Source organism: Gigantopelta aegis, chromosome 10, assembly GCF_016097555.1.
Source record: "Gigantopelta aegis isolate Gae_Host chromosome 10, Gae_host_genome, whole genome shotgun sequence".
Taxonomy (NCBI): Eukaryota; Metazoa; Mollusca; class Gastropoda; order Neomphalida; family Peltospiridae; genus Gigantopelta; species Gigantopelta aegis.
The window spans coordinates 2107612-2129203 of record NC_054708.1 but is presented as its reverse complement, the minus strand read 5'-3'; the positions used below and the strand labels follow the sequence as shown (position 1 = coordinate 2129203).

The 21592-nt window shown below is 37.0% G+C and overlaps 1 protein-coding gene across 3 annotated transcripts in view; it reads right to left on the bottom strand.

The window, feature by feature from the left end:
• LOC121382925 (carboxyl-terminal PDZ ligand of neuronal nitric oxide synthase protein-like) overlaps positions 1-21592 on the bottom strand; it is a 203894-nt gene that overhangs the window by 26912 nt on the left and 155390 nt on the right. For all 3 annotated transcript variants that reach the window (XR_005959236.1, XM_041512605.1, XM_041512606.1), the window contains exon 5: positions 10066-10174. Coding sequence is in view for 2 of the 3 variants with exons in the window: in XM_041512605.1 (XP_041368539.1) it covers positions 10066-10174 (109 nt within the window). In the remaining variant the exon portion in view is untranslated. The remainder of the gene's footprint in view (positions 1-10065; positions 10175-21592) is intronic.

The window sequence follows — 21592 nt, the reverse complement described above, 5'->3', positions numbered from 1 at the left end:
ACAGCCATCTTGAAAAGTTTGAAACAATTGTGTTGTCTGCATACCTAGTCCAAACTATGATCATACAGGACTGAGCTGAACATTGAACACTCAACACCTATAGCTCACTAGTACCTGCAGATCAAGAGGCCCTGGATAGAGACATTGAACCATCTGGTTCCAGGGCCACGATACACACATCTGTTATAACTATGACTGGTCCATTAACACATTACAGAAGCATGAAGAGGAAAACCAGACCAGAAACTTGACCATCCTACTGGTCAACTGTAACCACATGGAAACAAGAGCAACATCAAAGTGTTGTGTTAACCAGTGTGAATAGGGCACCAGCCATATGTGTTGTTACAGTGAAATAACCAATCATACACAAACTAATGAACCTGTTAAACGTAACAAACACATCAGTACACATAATAAACACATCAGTACACATAATAAACACATCAGTACGGAGATGGAGACAAAGGAAAGATGGCAAGGTAGGCAAATGTGTTCCATGACACTTCAATAATTTTTAAATTATGGCTACATGTAGTTGGTGTGTGTGTGTGTGTGAGAGAGAGAGAGAGAGAGAGAGAGAGAGAGAGAGAGAGAGAGAGAGAGAGAGAGAGAGAGAGAGAGACAGACAGAGAGAGAGAGACAGACAGACAGACAGACAGACAGAGAACAAGAGAAGGAAACCCACTGCCACCACACATGCTGCTCTTCCCAAAAGGCAGTACCTACCACAGCCTTTGATGTACCATTTGGTATCCACTTACCCCAACCCTTACCATCCTAACCCCACCTACCAGGTATGATTAGGAATACAGCTAAGGGAGATAACTACATTTTAAGGCATTCAAATGTACTGACAGGAAATTTGAGTTGTTTTGAAAGGCATCAATGTAGGAGTAAGTATTCAACAGTGTAAGGTGAAATCACAGATTTATTGAAACCCTAGCAGTGCCTCTCTCACACCTTTACTTTATACCTGACCTGCAGAAAGGTAACAGATAGGTCTAGATACAAAACTACAAAAAAGCAGGTCAGAAAGCGCAGACCAGGGAACAAACAGCTAATAAAAAACCCAGCTACCAATTTAATGGAATGGACATATGTGTTGAAAAGGTTAACATGGGTTAGCTCAGGTTCACTCCTGTTGGCTTGAAAGGGGAGCTGGTTGAAAAAACACGCCAGGTAAGTTAATACAGTTTGTAGACGTCGGGGCACATACCTGTCTGCCATTTCTCATCTGATAGTCATTTATGAAAACAGAGAGAAGACAAACAAATCATGTATGGAAGTCTGTTCAGATCCCCACACCATCGAGAGGTATCACCATCGAGAGGTATCGCTTCCTTTCTGTGAGCTGTCTACACCTCAACTACTCATCACAAACTGACACACCGATAAAACCTGCACTCCGATAAAATCTGCACTCTGGCCAGTAACATTATGATTATACTCATAGAACACTCACATTTCACACAAAGCTCAGGACTCAAATTTCATGTAAAGTTCATAACTCAAATCTAACAAAGCTCAGATCTCAAATATCATAAAGCTCAGAACTCTAATCTCACATAAAACTCAGAACTCAAATAAAGCTCAGATCTAAAGTCTCATATTAAACTCAAAACTCTAATCTCATGCAAAACTCAGAACTCTCTCACATAAAACTCAGAACTCAAATTTCACATAAAGCTCAAAACTCTAATCTCACATAAAGCTCATAACTCTAATCTCACATAAAGCTCAGAACTCAATTCTCACATATAGCTCCGAACTCTAATCTAATCTCACATAAAGCTCAGAACTCTAATCTCACATAAAGCTGAGAACTCTAATCTCACATACAGCTCAAAACTCTAATCTCACATAAAGCTCAGATACCAGAAAAATATAGGTATTTGCTCCCAAGAAAATATACGTTAGAAAAACTATCAATCTCAAACCCCAAACTGCCATTGATCAGGAAGCAAATACGTATATTAAATACGCTTCCTTTATTATGACTTCTCGTTAAGACTGGAAACATCATTAGTAAAACTGTTTAATTCACAGAAGTCAGTTACAGACTCATTAGCTAGAATCAATCCAGTGCAACACAGCTGGTTCATTAACAACTGTGGTGCATTGCAGCCTTCGTGGGAACAAAGACTAGTGTACAGTGGTGTGCTGCAATCTCCATGGTAACAAAGACTAGTGTACTGTGGTGTGCTGCAATCTCTGCGGTAACAAAGACTAGTGTACTGTAGTGTGCTGCAATCTCCACGGTAACACAGACTAGTGTACTGTGGTGTGCTGCAATATCTGTGGTAACAAAGACTAGTGTATTGTGGTGTGCTGCAATCTCTGCGGTAACAAAGACTAGTGTACTGTGGTGTGCTGCAATCTCTGCGGTAACAAAGACTAGTTTTTTTGTTTTTTTTACTTTCACACAATATTTTTGTTGATCAAAAGGCAATGCTTATATTAAGATCTCCTTATATTTTACAAGTGGCATCTCATCTGAAGGTTGGTTTGTTTATTTTGTTTAATGACACCACTGGAGCACATTGATTAATTAATCATTGGAAATTGGATGTCAAACATTTGGTAATTCTGACTCATAGTCATCAGAGGAAACCCGCTACATTTTTCCTAATGCAGCAAGGGATCTTTTATATGCACTTTCCCACAGATAGGAAAGCACATACCTTGACATGTCCAGCTGTGGCGCACTGGCTGGAATGAGCATATTTACAGACAGACAGAGACAGAGAGAGACAGAGAGACAGAGAGAGAGAGAGAGAGAGAGAGAGAGAGGGAGAGGGAGTGGGAGGGGGAGTGGGAGAGGAGAGAGAGAGAGAGAGAGAGAGAGAGAGAGAGAGAGAGAGAGAGAGAGAGAGAGAGAGAGGGAGTGGGAGTGGGAGAGGAGAGAGAGAGACAGACAGAGAGAGAAAGAGAGAGAAAGAGATAGAGAGAGAAAGAGGAAGGGAGAGAGGGAGGGAGAGGGAGGGAGGGAGAGGGAGAGAACTATTTTGTGAAGCCATCTTTATTATTAATAATTATTTTCTACATTTTTATTAGGTTTTTATTTATTGATTACTATTATCTTTTTTTTTCTATCTACATGTATATTATAAATGTTAATGATTATAGATAAAAAATGCAAAATGAATATAAATGATGCTGGTGTCATGTTTTACAGTAAACAGATGCTAATGGTTGGCCTCAACAGAAATATCTTTAATAAATAATTCCTTCTTTAACACAAGTGATGTTTTTCCCATTATTTCATTTTGTAAAACACTTTAGCAAACACATCCACTGACGAGTGGTAATTGAAACTAGCGGAAAGTTCTCAATACTGTGAGTCGACTGTTTTATCAATTGAAAGTGTAGCGGAAAGTTCTCAATACTGTGAGTCGACTGTTTTATCAATAAACCCATCTCTGTTACAACTCGGCTTCAAAGACTCACTGCTGCATGATTAACACAGGTCTATTTACAGGTAAATCAACCGCAAGCAATAACATCACGGAAATGGACTCGTTTTGTTTTCCTTTTTTTTTTTTAAATGATTATTTTTTAAAGCTTACTGCAATATACAAATTCCTGTTTGGGTTGAGGTATGGGCTGAAAATTAGAACTGCATGAATCTTACTAAATACATGACAAAACAACATGTACGTAGACCAGCTCCAGATGAATAAATTGTGTATTCAAGAAGTATCATCACATAAAGACATTGTGTATCCCACTGACATTACTGACATATAGTTATACAGGGTTGCAAATGAATCACTACGCATTCTTACATGGAATACAACTAATATTGTGGGTACAATGATGGAAATACATATCTCCCATCATTATTGCCCAAATAGGATTTTCTTAAGCACTGGGAAAGCTGTCGCCCCCCCCAACTAACCAATGAAGTGAAGAACATCACATAATACCAATAATCTGAGAAAACACGAAGCAAAACATATTACTGTTTATATAAAAACTATTACTGTGTATATAAAACATATTACTGTATATATAAAAACTATTAGTTTATATAAAACATATTACTGTGTATATAAAAACTATTACTGTGTATATAAAACATATTACTGTGTATATAAAACATATTACTGTGTATATAAAACATATTACTGTTTATATAAAAACTATTACTGTGTATATAAAACATATTACTGTGTATATAAAAACTATTACTGTGTATATAAAACATATTACTGTGTATATAAAAACTATTACTGTGTATATAAAACATATTACTGTGTATATAAAAACTATTACTGTGTATATAAAACATATTACTGTGTATATAAAAACTATTACTGTGTATATAAAACATATTACTGTGTATATAAAAACTATTACTGTGTATATAAAACATATTACTGTTTATATAAAAACTATTACTGTTTATATAAAACATATTACTGTGTATATAAAAACTATAAAAACTATTACTGTGTATATAAAACATATTACTGTGTATATAAAAACTATTACTGTGTATATAAAACATATTACTGTGTATATAAAACTATTACTGTGTATATAAAAACTATTACTGTGTATATAAAAACTATTACTGTGTATATAAAAACTATTACTGTGTATATAAAACATATTACTGTTTATATAAAAACTATTACTGTGTATATAAAACATATTACTGTGTATATAAAAACTATTACTGTGTATATAAAACATATTACTGTTTATATAAAAACTATTACTGTTTATATAAAACATATTACTGTGTATATAAAAACTATTACTGTGTATATAAAACATATTACTGTGTTATATATTAAATAAAAAACTATTACTGTGTATATAAAAACTATTACTGTGTATATAAAAACTATTACTGTGTATATAAAAACTATTACTGTGTATATAAAACATATTACTGTGTATATAAAAACTATTACTGTGTATATAAAAACTATTACTGTGTATATAAAACATATTACTGTGTATATAAAAACTATTACTGTGTATATAAAACATATTACTGTTTATATAAAAACTATTACTGTGTATATAAAAACTATTACTGTGTATATAAAAACTATTACTGTGTATATAAAACATATTACTGTGTATATAAAAACTATTACTGTGTATATAAAACATATTACTGTGTATATAAAAACTATTACTGTGTATATAAAAACTATTACTGTGTATATAAAAACTATTACTGTGTATATAAAAACTATTACTGTGTATATAAAAACTATTACTGTGTATATAAAAACATATTACTGTGTATATAAAACATATTACTGTGTATATAAAACATATTACTGTGTATATAAAACATATTACTGTGTATATAAAACATATTACTGTTTATATAAAAACTATTACTGTGTATATAAAACATATTACTGTGTATATAAAAACTATTACTGTGTATATAAAACATATTACTGTGTATATAAAACATATTACTGTGTATATAAAACATATTACTGTGTATATAAAAACTATTACTGTGTATATAAAACATATTACTGTGTATATAAAAACTATTACTGTGTATATAAAACATATTACTGTGTATATAAAAACTATTACTGTGTATATAAAACATATTACTGTGTATATAAAAACTATTACTATTACTGTGTATATAAAAACTATTACTGTGTATATAAAAACTATTACTGTGTATATAAAACATATTACTGTGTGTATAAAACATATTACTGTTTATATAAAAACTATTACTGTGTATATAAAACATATTACTGTGTGTATAAAAACTATGTTTATTATGTATATTAAATTATGTTGTATTACACCTACACCAACTAATTCTTAAAAATAAAATACAAATTTCATGTTAATTAAAAGTAAAAACTAAACCAAGTTCCACGTGAATTAAAGTTAAAAATTAAACCTATTTCCAAGTTAAAAGTTAAAACTAAATTAACTTCCAAGTTAACTAAAAATTTCAAAAACTAATTTCAACCTTAATGAAAAATTAAAACTGAACCAATATTAAAATTAACAAAAAGTTTGTGACTTTAAAAGTTACATTAAATTCCATGTTCTTAAAATTAAAACTATACCAAGTTAACTGAACATTAAGAACTAAATCAAAAGTTTTAAAAGTAATTTAAAAGATACAAACGTAAATCAACTTCTAAGTTCTTAATTTAATAATTAATTAAAAGTTAAATTAAACTAACTTACAAGTTCTTTAAAGTTACAAATAGAACAACTTCCAAGTTTATAAAAGTTAAAACTGAACTAATTTTCCAGTTCTTAAAAATTCTAAACAAATTTAATTCAAAAAACCCCAACCCTCCCCCCAATAAAAAAATACCTACCGCAAAAAACAAAAAAACGACCTCCACCCACCTCACCCCCCAAAACAAACAAAGTGAGTTTAAAATGGGATGTTACATCCCCCATTAAACTAACTTAGTTTTTTAAACATTCAAAAATCAAAACTTCAAGATGTTAAAACATGACAACAAACATGGATGTAAGTTATTATTAACTATGCCAATAACAAGATGAAATATCTACCTTTCTGCGGCCCATTCTTGAGTGCTTGTGTACACAGACGGCCATTATTATGGAACTGGTCAGTATACCGCAGACAGACAGACCATCTGTCAGAGAGGGGAGCAGAACCAAGCCTGGCGCTATGTGTAATACCAGGGTATACCGCCAACACGTGGCAGTTACTGCCCAATCTGTGAGCTCACCTTTCTACCTCCACCGCAATCATTAGTACACTCTGGCTATCTGACTAACATAAACACTGACAGCTTGACACATATTCCACTTCTACTGATGGCTACTGACTGATAGGAACTGGCACCTACTAAAACTGAGTCAAACTGTCCAGTTTCGAAGGCTAGGTATACTTCTAGACACAAGAGAAGCACACAAACACACCTGGCTCAACAGCTGCTATTATCAGTCAAGAGGTTACCTTTACTGTAAGATGGAAGAGGTGATGGACTCAATAAATCTTTGAAACTTTCAACAAGCCTTGTGAAAGTTTTTATTTAGAAAAACTAAGGAATTAAAGTTGCAAGAAGGTTTGAGATGTACTGTGATTAAATTGTAAGAGATTCTAAACACGGGTCAGTTTAGTCTTGTGGATAGAGCATCTGTGTGACTGTTTGAGATGTACTGTGATTAAATTGTAAGAGATTCTCAACACGGGTCAGTTTAGTCCTGTGGATAGAGCATCTGTGTGACTGTTTGAGATGTACTGTGATTAAATTGTAAGAGATTCTCAACACGGGTCAGTTTAGTCCTGTGGATAGAGCATCTGTGTGACTGTTTGAGATGTACTGTGATTAAATTGTAAGAGATTCTCAACACGGGTCAGTTTAGTCCTATGGATAGAGCATCTGTGTGACTGTTTGAGATGTACTGTGATTAAATTGTAAGAGATTCTCAACACGGGTCAGTTTAGTCCTGTGGATAGAGCATCTGTGTGACTGTTTGAGATGTACTGTGATTAAATTGTAAGAGATTCTCAACACGGGTCAGTTTAGTCCTGTGGATAGAGCATCTGTGTGACTGTTTGAGATGTACTGTGATTAAATTGTAAGAGATTCTAAACACGGGTCAGTTTAGTCCTGTGGATAGAGCATCTGTGTGACTGTGAAATATCAAAACACATTCATCTCCTGTTGTGCTCATCATCATCACTCGTAGATCTGGCCTGGCTCTTATCAAACTTTTAGTCTGAACTCAAGACTAATAGAGTGATACTTTATCATCATGGCAACACCATATATATTGCATGCATTTAATGTCATTTGAGACTGAATCTAGACTCTAAAAGTTTTATAAACAAGGGCCCAGATGTCATGGTATGTGCTGTCTTGTTGGAATACACACCATACCAATCTTATATGATGGCTGTGTCTTTTTGTTTTTCCTCTATCAAACTGACTTCATTTATACACTCCATATATAAAAGAAGCTGCAAGACATAAACCATTCACAATATATATGCAGAATTAATTATATTGAAAAACCTTAGGAGCTGGTAAAACACTTTTTTCTTTTTTTCAGTATTTCCAATATTAAGTTAAATATTTATTTTATCACTTATGGTACATGTACTTTCCAGTGACAATTAGCACACCACTCCAATTAAAGACTCTGGTGAGACCACAATGTAACTAAGAAATATCTGAGTACTTCATAAGACTGTGATGCAAATTACAGGGGATTCTAGATTATGGTAGCCCCACTCCCATGTCTAGTGATATTCAATGTTGAGCTAGTAAGTAACTACTATTGCCATTCCCGACAGCTAGTGAAAACAAAAAATTGTCAAATGTTGCAGTTATGTTTATTTTGTAAATATGAATATCCTGCCAACCCCCCAACCCCCAATGTTAGTGTTTTTAACTCCTTTAGGTGACATCCGATTATTACTATTATTTAGTAAAATTGTATTAACTTAAAGTAAAGTAGGGCTAGTGAATTTTTAAATGTGGTTAGTAAATTTTAAATATCACTGATCCCATGGCTAGTGGATTTTTATAAAATTCTAGAAGTCCTGTGTAAAAGATAAGAGAGCCTGGAATCAAGTCTATGTTCAAGTACGTACTGAGACCTTGAGGTATATATCAGAGAGCCTGGAATCAAGTCTATGTTCGAGTACCTAGTGAGACGGTCAGGTAATATCAGAGAGCTTGAAGTCAAGTCTATGTTCGAGTACCTAGTGAGACGGTGAGGTAATATCTGAGAGCCTGGAGTCAAGTCTATGTTCAAGTACGTACTGAGACCTTGAGGTAATATCAGAGAGCCTGGAGTCAAGTCTATGTCTGAGTACCTAGTGAGACGGTGAAGTCATATATCTGAGAGCCTGGAGTCAAGTCTATGTTCGAGTACCTAGTGAGACAGTGAGGTAATATATCTGAGAGCCTGGAGTCAAGTCTATGTTCAAGTACCTAGTGAGACAGTGAGGTAATATATCCGAGAGCCTGGAGTCAAGTCTATATTCGAGTACCCAGTGAGACCCAAGAAGACAGATAAGGATTTCGTGTTCTGCTTCACGGACCAGCAGGGAGTGCACCATTATGATAGGAGATGTCACCTAATGAGAAACAAACACCAGCCTCCGGACCAGCAGGGAGTGCACCATTATGATAGGAGATGTCACCTAATGAGAAACAAACACCAGCCTCCGTGACCCAACAACATACATTAACACACATTATCTCTCTATTTCTCTCTATCCCCTCCTCCTCCCTCTACCTCTGTCCTCCCCCTCTCTCTCTCTGACTGACTGTCTCTCCTTCTCTTCATATGCCACTCTATCTCCCTCGAATCCCTCCCTTCATCTGACAAATCCCTCCCTTTCTCTCCCTTCATTTCTCTCTCTTTCACTCTCCCTCCACCTTTCTCTCACACCTTAACTTTCTCCATCCCTCACTGTCTGTTTCTCACACTCTGCCCCTCTCCCTCCCTCTGTCTCTGTGTGTGTCTGTCTGTCTGTCTGTCTGTCTGTCTCTGTCTCTCTCTCTCTCTCTCCGTCTTTGTCTCTGTGTGTGTGTGTGTCTGTCTCTCTCTCTCTCTCTCTCTCTCTCTTTCTCTCTCTGTCTCTCTCTCATACAGATGTGTTAGATACAATGTAATATATACACATAATGAGATTTATGCAAAATGTGGGTGAAGATTCTTCAGTCAATAAAACCAAAACAAAATAATTAAACAAAGATAAAATGGTTGAACTGGGTAGTTCTCATAAGCAGGTCACCGTGACCTTGTTCTCAGAGAGAATTGTTGGTAAACAGTACTAGGATACACACTGGTGAATCAGATACAATCTAGTATTTACACAAACCTTTAAGAGCAACATTTAATATCTCTGATGCAGGTTAAATAATATGCAGCCAACTATCCACCACAGACTTCCAATAACAGCCTACAAGACTCATTATTTTGTTACCACGGTAACAGACACCGGTGGCAGTCTCGGGGCCATCACACAGACGGGACTGCATGAGAAACCACTGGAAGGGTGAGTGCAGCTGATCCAATTCGCGAGACGGGCAATAGATTTAAATTAAAACAAACCTTCTTGTAAGCCTTGAAGACATTGCACTTGAAGACGTTGGAGGGGCCGTCACGCGCGATGTAGCTCCAGATCTTCAGGTCCTGCGAGTCGTGGGAAACGTAGAACACCCTGCAGTGAACAAATTAAACAGTGGTCACACAGTGAACAAACCAAACAGTGAACAAATCAAACAGTGAACAAACTAAACAGTGAACAAATCAAACAATGAACAAACGAAACTGAACAAATCAACAAGTGATCTCAGTGGACAAATGGAACAGTGAACAAATCAACAGTGAACGAATCAGTGAAAGAAACCCAGGGCTTGTAGATTATGGTAGCCCCACTCCCATGGCTAGTGATATTCAATGTTGGGCTAGTAAATAACTACTATTGCCATGCCAGACAGGGCTTGTAGATTATGGTAGCCCCACTCCCATGGCTAGTGATATTCAATGTTGGGCTAGTAAATAACTACTATTGCCATGCCAGACAGGGCTTATAGATTATGGTAGCCCCACTCCCATGGCTAGTGATATTCAATGCTGGGCTAGTAAATAACTACCATTGCCATGCCAGACAGGGCTTGTAGATTATGGTAGCCCCACTCCCATGGCTAGTGATATTCAATGTGAGGTAGTGATATTCAATGTTGGGCTAGTAAATAACTACTATTGCCATGCCAGACAGGGCTTGTAGATTATGATAGCCCCACTCCCATGGCTAGTGATATTCATTGTTGGGCTAGTAAATAACTACTATTGCCATACCCAACGGCTAGTGAACTTTTTTTTGGGTCATTGATGCAGTTAAGTCTATTTTGTACATATGAATATCCTGCCCCCACCCCAACCTCTCAATCATGAATGTTAGTGTTTTTAAGCTCTACATCCCTCTTTAGGTGACATATCTGATTATTACTATTATTTAGTAAGACTGTATTAACTTAAAGTAAAGTAGGGCTAGTGAATTTTTAATTGTTGCTAGTAAATTTTTAAAATCACTGATCCCATGGCTAGTGGATTTTATAAAAATTCTAGAAGCTCTGAGAAACCAAACAGTGAATGAACCAAACAGCGATTACACACACAGTCACTTATTTATTCTTCTCAATTAACGTATTGAAATGTTTTCTATAAAACTGTATTTTATCAATAATACGGTCCCCATTGGTGGGTAATTGGACTATTTCTCGTTCCAGCCATTGTGCCATGACTGGTATATCAAAGGCCATAATATGTGCTATCCTATCTGTGGGATGGTGCATATAAAATATCCCTTGCTACTGATGGAAAAATGTAGCGGGTTTCCTCTTTGAGACTATATGTCACAATTACCAAATGTTTGACATCCAATAGCCGATTGTTAATAAATCAATGTGCTGTGATGGCGTTGTTAAAGAAAACAAAGAGTGTATCAGTAATAAAACTGACAGTAGACCGTAGTGAAAGCCATCATTCGGCTGTCCAGTAGATGGCGTTGAGAACGGAATGGCCGAAAACAACCAATGATCGATTAATAAGTGATTAAAATGTGAATTGTGCTTTGGGGTACTGAGTCTGTGACTTTATGCCAAACAGGCTAGAGGTGTAATTTGAGAAAATAATTAAAATGTTTATATCCTGCAACCACTGTTTGTATCGGCCGATTATGATGAATGACTAAAACAAAGTCATAAACGTATGCTAGCAGATTATGACTTTTGACGTCACATATGAGACGTCACATGCATAGATCAATTATCAAATTGTTCATTTCACCTCTAGGTCATTGTACTATGTAGGTAAAATAACAAGCCCGAATGAGAAATTACAGGTTAAAGTTGATATTCTACATCATTAACTAGTTATTCTTTATATGTACAGTCTGACCTTGTCATAATGAACACCTTTATCACATGGTCACGGAGTCATTATATCACATTTTATAAAAAAAAAATGATAAATCGCCATGAAAGTCAAACTTGATGTGTAACAGTACATGATAAAGCAATACACAAAATTTCAGCTCAACATCTTAAGGCATTGTAAAAAAAAATGTCTGGAAAAAACATTATATGGAAGAGATGGAGAGAAGGTGTGCAACGAAACTAACGATCTTCTCCAGTTGAACCAATAGGGGCTGATCATCACATACATCGTACATCCAGTGCCCATTAGCACGGTTATAGCCAAGAGGTTTTGCCACAGTCCCTTGTCTGATGGGATACGGAAAATTAGTGAGAGTAAGTCATACTTGGAATATGTCTTCAGGCCACTGAATGATGCAGTACACCACTGTTTTATTTACACCAATTAATTTATTAGAACAGACATAATTAATTAAATATATTGGGAATTTTTGACATAGAAATTGTGAATTTTCAGTGCCACTTTCTCTTGGGAAGGGGCCTATGTTGGGACCCACAAAACACCTGGATAAACACCTGAATAAACACCTGATTAAACACCTGATTAAACACATTATCCTTACAAACAGTACTTAGCACATCTGGTTTTATCGTACATAGGTGAAAACAAAACACCTGGATAAACACCTGATTAAACACCTGATTAAACACATTATCCTTACAAACAGTACTTAGCACATCTGGTTTTATCGTACATAGGTGAAAACAAAACACCTGGATAAACACCTGATTAAACACCTGATTAAACACATTATCCTTACAAACAGTACTTAGCACATCTGGTTTTATCGTACATAGGTGAAAACAAAACACCTGGATAAACACCTGATTAAACACCTGATTAAACACATTATCCTTACAAACAGTACTTAGCACATCTGGTTTTATCCTACATAGGTGAAAACAAAACAATTTTAGATTATTTCCTGAAAAAAAATCTTATTTACCAAAAAAAAAAAATGTTTGCAGGAGGATAAGATTGCTATATATATATATATATATATATTTTTTTTGTCTCTTGTTGACCAATATGTGTAGGTTTAGGTAGTTGAATGATGGTGTGTGTTATACCTGATTATAATTACTGTCACAGTCACTGAGAGTAGTGACTTCTGCCAGCTTTCTTTGAAGCCATAGTTAGGTCTGTTCATCGACCAGGTGATTACAAGGGACTGGTCAAACTGACTTCTTCTGAGGAATATGTCTACGATGTACTTAAAGGTTTTTCTGTTGATGTTTTCATCCATTATATACTAGTGTTTAGTATGTGCAAAACTCAATGGACTATAAGCAATGTAGAACCTTTGTATGTGCATTTCATACCAATCTGGAACTATTTTCTACATCACCCCCCTTCCCAAACAGTTGAAATATTTGAAATTATATGTATTAATTTAATCACCTATAAAATATTAATGTATGTACCATCTGTGCCCACCCTCATCCCATGAGCTCCTATCCACCCCACCCCACCCCTAGGCTACTCTCCACCCCCTTGGCTCCTCCGCACCACACCCAGGATATCATCACCTGACTCCTATCCACCCCCTGGGCTACTCTCCCACACCCAGGATATCATCACTTGACTCCTATCCACCCCCTGGGCTACTCTCCCACATCCAGGATATCATCACCTGACTCCTATCCACCCCCTGGGCTACTCTCCACCCTCCCTTGGCTCCTCCCCACCACACCAAGGATATCATCACCTGGCTGCTATCCATCCCGACCCCCACCCCTGGGCTCTTATCCACCCCTGGGCTACTCTCCATCCACTTGGCTCCTCCCCACCACACCCAGGATATCAACATCTGGCTCGTATCCACCTCCTGGTATTTCCCATTCTCCGGGCTCCTCTTCCCATTCTCCAGATCCCACTCCCCACCACACAACATCCCCAATTTCCTCCCTTGAAGGTGATGGAGAGGCCATCAATTCTAGTGTTTGTAGTTATAAGTACATCTCAGAACCTATGCTTCAGCCTTGGAAGTTTAAAATGAGGATAGTAAGCAGTCAGATCAAATCTTGGTCATACTCAACGACAGGTGGCATTTAGGATACTACAGGCTAGATATCTTGCTCCACGTTCCCACACTCTGTACCACATGTTCTAAGATCCTGTACCACATTCCCACACTGTACCCCACACATTGTACTGCATATATGTGCAAAACTCTGTACCACACATTCTAAGATCCTGTACCACATTCCCACACTGTACCCCACACATTGTACTGCATATATGTGCAAAACTCTGTACCACATGTTCCCCCACACTATAACACATGTTCCCTCTCTGTACTGTAGCGCATGTTCTAAAAGTCTGTACCACACACTCTATACCACATGTTCCCACACTCTGTACCACACGTTCCCACTGTATAGCATGTTCCCACACCCTGTACCAACGTTCCCACTCTCTATAGCATGTTCCCAGTCTGTACCGCATGTTCCAACAATCTGTATGTATGTTCTCACACACTATACCACATGTTCCCACATTCTGTACCGCACGTTCCCACATACTATACCGCATGTTCCCATACGCTATACACGCAGTGCATTCAATAAATTTTATTTCCTGCCAGTTTGCCAGAAATAATAACATAAGAACTGGAAATAGCTTTAATAAAAACAATGGCCAATTTTGAGCTTAAAAGGTGGTTTCTGGTTTGATAACAATGGTGGAATGTCTGTCATTTTGAGGAATTGATAGCCGATTGATAATAAATGTAACTGTTTTACCAACAATAAATATGTGACCCACTCTGGCGAAATCAGTCGCATGTCGCAGTTGTCGATTTTGCGTAATGAGGCAATTAGTGAAAAAATACACTACCTGGTAAAAATTGCGATTTTGACAGAAAACAGTACCTACATGTTTAAGTTATCATTTCAAACTACTCTCGTTTAATTTAATAATGTCTAAATCCTTTTTATTACGATTTGTAGTTGGAGTTATTATTCAGAGAATCGAAACAATGGTCCGAGTTAGGCTGTTCTTTGTTCATTTTCACCACTTTGAATTGCGGTAGCCATTTGGTGAATAGCTTCATATTTAGTATCAAATTGTGCCAAAATAATTCCTCTACACCATCCTTTCAGTGACGTGTGGGTATGACTTAGCTGTAAGCCAATAGGAATCGGAAACTGACCATACACAAACTAGTTTGTTACTAGGAAGACATCTTAGCTAAGTGATATACGCCTTTTGATTGGTCACTGACAAGGTCACTGCGGCTTTCTGGGTAATCGAAGTATTCAAGCTTACAGTAGTTCGTCGAAGGAAAACACAAAGGAAGAAAAAAAAAGATGGCTGCGCCTACGTTTTTTGTTCGAAGAGCAATTTTTAAATGTGAATTTATGTACCATTCCAATCAGTTATTTTACTTTGTGATGATCTTAAAGTGAGTAAAAAAAGACGCTCTTCTTGCTAGAGCTTTCAGTGAGCTGAACAATCTATATTTAAGTGGAGCCAATTTGGTTAATGAGTGGACAAATGTAATTTTCCGATTATTCCTGGGATGTGGATGATCACGATGACGGGGACGGAATTCGAAACCAAAATTTGTTCCCGGGTGACCCAGGATGTGACTTTAGGAAAATGACGTTAGTTATTTTCAAGTAAAAAAAAACAAGACCAAAAAAATAAAGGAAAAAAAAAGAGAGGAAAAAAATAACAGACAAAAAAACACACAACCTTCCATGGATTTTCTCTGGAATCGGAATGTTAAAACCATCTAAAAGTTATAATAATTGGGATCTCAAACAGCTGATAATTGGATCTCAAACAGGTGATAATTGGGATCTCAAACAGGTAATAATTGGATCTCAAACAGGTAATAATTGGATCTCAAACAGGTGATAATTATAGTCTTCAAGAGAAACCCACTATATGTTCCATTAGCAGCAAGGGATCTTATATATGCACTATCCCACAGACAAGACAGCACATACCATAGCCTTTCATATACAAGTTGTGTGACACAGTTTGGATTGAGAAAAAATACAATTGGTCTGCCAAGGATATGACCCAAACAAAGTAAAACAAAGTCAGACAAACTCTACACTGACTGAGCCAGTTCATCTATGGTCTCTAAATTGACAGGAGGCAGACAGAAAATGCCACTCAGAATGCACAAGATGATTTCCAGTAATTACGTTTACATGCTCTTTCTGCTTTCCATCTTATGGTGGGGTTTTGTGTGTGTGTGTGTGTGTGTGTGTGGTGTGTGTGTGTGTGTGTGTGGTGTGTGTGTGTGTGTGTGTGTGTTTTATAGTAATCTAGACATTTATGAAGAAATCCTCATTTCCAGGAGTAATACTACAAATCATAATCTTTTATCAATGTCTGTCTCATGTCTTCTTTATTGAAGTCAAAAAGTTACACGTTTGTCTAAAATTAACAAGGAAAGAAAGAAGCTTTCATTTAATGAAAAATTCCAGCTTTTTTTTTAAATTATGGTTATCTGGCATCGGCTATATAGCTAATGAGAGATGAAACCTGCTGCTGTCACGCAATGGGCTACTCTTTCCGATTAGCAGCAAGGGATATTTTATATGCAGCATCCCACAGATAGGATAGTACATACCACAGCCTTTGTTACAATAGTCACGAAGCATTTGCTGGAATGAGAAATAGCCCACTGACAGGAATCGATCCTAGACTGATGGTGCATAAGGCGAGCTCATCACCACTGGACTACGTCTCTAATTCAGGCCTTAGGATTTCAAACTTCTTGGGAAACACTTTTTGGGTTCTGTGCCTTGTGATCACGGGAACCCATTGGAAACTGTATATATTATTTTCGTTGAATAGTCGTACTCGATACAATAATCATGGCAAACAAAATTTCGGTTCTGTGATTTTACTGACATGCTACTGACACAGTACCGGAAACGATCGTTACCATGAAATCAAAAGGCCTGTAATTGTGAGACTATTTTTACAACTGCCTCTCAGTTTCTAACATTGGCTTCGAGGTTAAACCTGGAGAGGCAAACACTGCTTCCCATCTTTACAAAATAATGAATTTTGAGCCTTAAGATCCCACACTGTTCCCTCCCTTAAAACAAGAAGTCTGTACCCCCCAACACAAGAGACACTGGAGTTTGGCGAAAGCTACTTGGTGTTGTAGAAGATAACAAGTGATTTATTTCTAAACACTAATTAAATATTAGCAGACGACTTTCTGCTGACGGCCAGCAGTGGCAGATGTAATCATCTAACTGAGCGTTATCATTCACCTGAGACAAACTCGCCAAATTATACACTGATAATTGCATCACTAGAGCCTGCGCGACATTTTCCCATCAACACCCTCCATGTCAAATGGAATTATACAAAAAACAGAAACATTGTAATCAAAGTTTTTTTTCTTCACCCAAAAACCGAAAAAAAGAAAGAAATTTGCCCTGAAATCAATAGCTGTGCCCGTTAACCATTTGCTGTTTGGATTGTGTAAAAGTGCTACATAAAACAGATTGTGATGTTTGTTAAAAGAACCACTCCAACGTAGGGATGCTGCCCCCACTGGCTATGATCGTAGGCAGACATTTTAACGAGATAAAGTGGGGTACTTGTATGAATCAGATTTGATTGGGTCTGGTTCTGAACATGTCACTATTGTCAATGAACGAAACATTTAAAATGTGCTAGTCTGTTATCACTTATGAAGAGATTGGTCTTTTCAGTGTGTGACAAATGTTTGAGAAAGTCGCTTAGAGCCCTCACAGAAGCTTTGGCTAGTGCCCTATGTATTATAGTAATACAGTTTCCACAAACCCAGACCCAAAATCCACTAGTCCTTGGCCCTTTGTCGAATGTTGCTTTTCTCTGTATCAAACAGTACTAAATTATGTTAGTGGTGGTGGTATGTGCTGTCTTGTTTGTGAAAAGTCTATACATGTACAAACCAGGGGTGGGGAAAAACCCTTTTCTTCCGGTCTGGGACCGATTCTCGATCTCTGAGACCGAAATTATTTTTTTAAAACGTGTGTTTGCCGGTCCTCCTTTTGTCATTCTTGTCGGTCTGAAGCACCTGTCCATTTCTATTATTGGAAGAAATTCCTATCGTCAAGTGGACCAGCCTGCCCAGACATCGGTATCTTGTGCATGATTTAAAATAATAAATAAATACTAGTCAATATGGCTGGTGTTTCAGACATTTGTGATTTTAAAGTCTGCCTAAGTATATCGCCAGTCACTGAAGTCTGACCAACAGTAGTGTCAATCCACTTGTACTACAAACTATCTCTTGCTGCTAACAGAAAATGTAACGAGTTTCTTCTGAAGACTGTGTCAGAATTAACAAATTATGCTTCACATCCAAAATGTGATTAACAAATTACTCAATGTGCTCTAGTGGTGTCACTCAACAAAATACACTTTGTTTTGTGAAGCATGCAGCCAGCCAGCCACAGTGAATAATAGTCAAGTAAACTATCACATTTCACCTTTGACATGAACATGTAAAACAAAACTATGCGTTCATTACAAAGGTTAATTAAAACAATTTCTGTATGATAACAAACCACAGCATCAACTTATCTGATAAAAATACACAGGTTAGCATGCTCTCTACACACACACACACACACACACACACACACACACACACACACAAATATATGTCTTATAAATAGTCATAAGTGCTAGTTGTGATATGTTTAATATACAGTGAGCTTATTAACTGCAGCCAGAACACAGCTGATGTGAATGCTCCAAATACACGTAGCAGAGCTCTATAACAGAAAGAAAGAAAGAAATGTTTTATTTAACTACGCACTCAACACATTTTATTTACGGTTATATGGTGTCAAACATATTGTTAAGGACCACACAGATAATGAGAGAGGAAACCCACTGTCGCCACTTCATGGACTACTCTTTTCGATTAGCACCAAGGGATCTTTTATATGCATCATCCCACAGACAGGTTAGTATGTACCATGGCCTTTGATATACCAGTCGTGGAAGGAAGTAAAACTCTATTACCGGTAACATGCCCATATTCACTGCAGGTTCTGGCAGATCTCCTGTCCAGGACAGAATGAGCCCCAAGTGACCACTTTGTCTTTTTATATCTGTTAGCATCCATCAGGGTGTCCTGTTATGTGTCTGTGGCGTTTATAAAGCACAAACCAGATTTAACTGTATGGTGGTGTCATGTTATATCTGTTAGCATCCATCAGGGTGTCCTGTTATGTGTCTGTGGCGTTTATAAAGCACAAACCAGATTTAACTGTACGGTGGTGTCATGTTATATCTGTTAGCATCCATCAGGGTGTCCTGTTATGTGTCTGTGGCGTTTATAAAGCACAGACCAGATTTAACTGTATGGTGGTGTCATGTTATATCTGTTAGCATCCATCAGGGTGTCCTGTTATGTGTCTGTGGCGTTTATAAAGCACAGACCAGATTTAACTGTATGGTGGTGTCATGAATGTGTATTTAACTACAAGCATCTGTAATGCTCATCAGTTAGAATTAGTCAACTTTATCACTGCACGTGATAGAAAAACACTTAAAAATAACTTAATTTTTGTCCTGGTGGGAAATACCAGACTACAGTGAAAATCTGTGTGGAGTCTGTTTGCATTTCTCATAAAATTGCAAGAATGATCATTTTGTCCGTGTGTCACTCACACAAATTTTGTTTTGCATAAGCCATTTTTTCTTTTACGCATTAAATTTAGGACACAATTTACATAGTCCATGATGAGTTATGCAAAAACAAATTGGGTGATTCAAATTTGTTTTGCATAAGCCATAAATAGTTTACACCAATGTTCAAATCTCCCAGGTCTGTTTTCACACTGTCCCCCCTGCACTTCAATCTAAATGTCTTCCGACGTGTGTCTTAAGAAAAATCTATTCAAGTGACACAATTTATCAAGCCTGAAATATTGATTTTCTTGAAACAATTTTCTGAAGAAAAAAAATCTACAAGACTAATGCCATGGATATTCGTTAATGCAACTGCCAAGTTTCTCTTTTTATGTTGGTTATACCAATATGCATAATGTTGAAGCATTTCTTAAAAACATGTTTCAACGTTGAATCGGCAAACCATAGAGATGTGCCAAGAAGCCAGGTGATTTAGTTATGGTTAGGGTTTGGTTGAAACACACACTGTCAGTAAACCAAAGAACAAAGCCAAACAGAGATGTGTCAAGAAGCCAGGTGATTTAATTAGGGTTAGGGTTTGGTTGAAATACACGCTGTCAGTAAACCAAAGAACAAAACCACACTGAGAGATGTGCCAAGAAGCCAGGTGATTTAGTTAGGACTGTGCTTGGTTGAAATACACGCTGTCAGTAAACCAAAGAACAAAACCATACTGAGAGATGTGCCAAGAAGCCAGGTGATTTAGTTAGGACTGTGCTTGGTTGAAATACACACTGTCAGTAAATCAAAGAACAAAACCACACTGAGAGATGTGCCAAGAAGCCAGGTGATTTAGTTAGGACTGTGCTTGGTTGAAATACACACTGTCAGTAAATCAAAGAACAAAACCACACTGAGAGATGTGCCAAGAAGCCAGGTGATTTAGTTAGGACTGTGCTTGGTTGAAATACACACTGTCAGTAAATCAAAGAACAAAACCACACTGAGAGATGTGCCAAGAAGCCAGGTGATTTAGTTAGGACTGTGCTTGGTTGAAATACACACTGTCAGTAAATCAAAGAACAAAACCACACTGAGAGATGTGCCAAGAAGCCAGCTGATTTAGTTAGGACTGTGCTTGGTTGAAATACACACTGTCAGTAAATCAAAGAACAAAACCACACTGAGAGATGTGCCAAGAAGCCAGCTGATTTAGTTAGGACTGTGCTTGGTTGAAATACACACTGTCAGTAAATCAAAGAACAAAACCACACTGAGAGATGTGCCAAGAAGCCAGCTGATTTAGTTAGGACTGTGCTTGGTTGAAATACACACTGTCAGTAAATCAAAGAACAAAGCCAAACAAAGATGTGTCAAGAAGCCAGGTGATTTAATTACGGTTAGGGTTTGGTTGAAATACACGCTGTCAGTAAACCAAAGAACAAAACCACACTGAGAGATGTGCCAAGAAGCCAGGTGATTTAGTTAGGACTGTGCTTGGTTGAAATACACACTGTCAGTAAATCAAAGAACAAAACCACACTGAGAGATGTGCCAAGAAGCCAGGTGATTTAGTTAGGACTGTGCTTGGTTGAAATACACACTGTCAGTAAATCAAAGAACAAAACCACACTGAGAGATGTGCCAAGAAGCCAGGTGATTTAGTTAGGACTGTGCTTGGTTGAAATACACACTGTCAGTAAATCAAAGAACAAAACCACACTGAGAGATGTGCCAAGAAGCCAGGTGATTTAGTTAGGACTGTGCTTGGTTGAAATACACACTGTCAGTAAATCAAAGAACAAAACCACACTGAGAGATGTGCCAAGAAGCCAGCTGATTTAGTTAGGACTGTGCTTGGTTGAAATACACACTGTCAGTAAATCAAAGAACAAAGCCAAACAAAGATGTGTCAAGAAGCCAGGTGATTTAATTACGGTTAGGGTTTGGTTGAAATACACGCTGTCAGTAAACCAAAGAACAAAACCACACTGAGAGATGTGCCAAGAAGCCAGGTGATTTAGTTAGG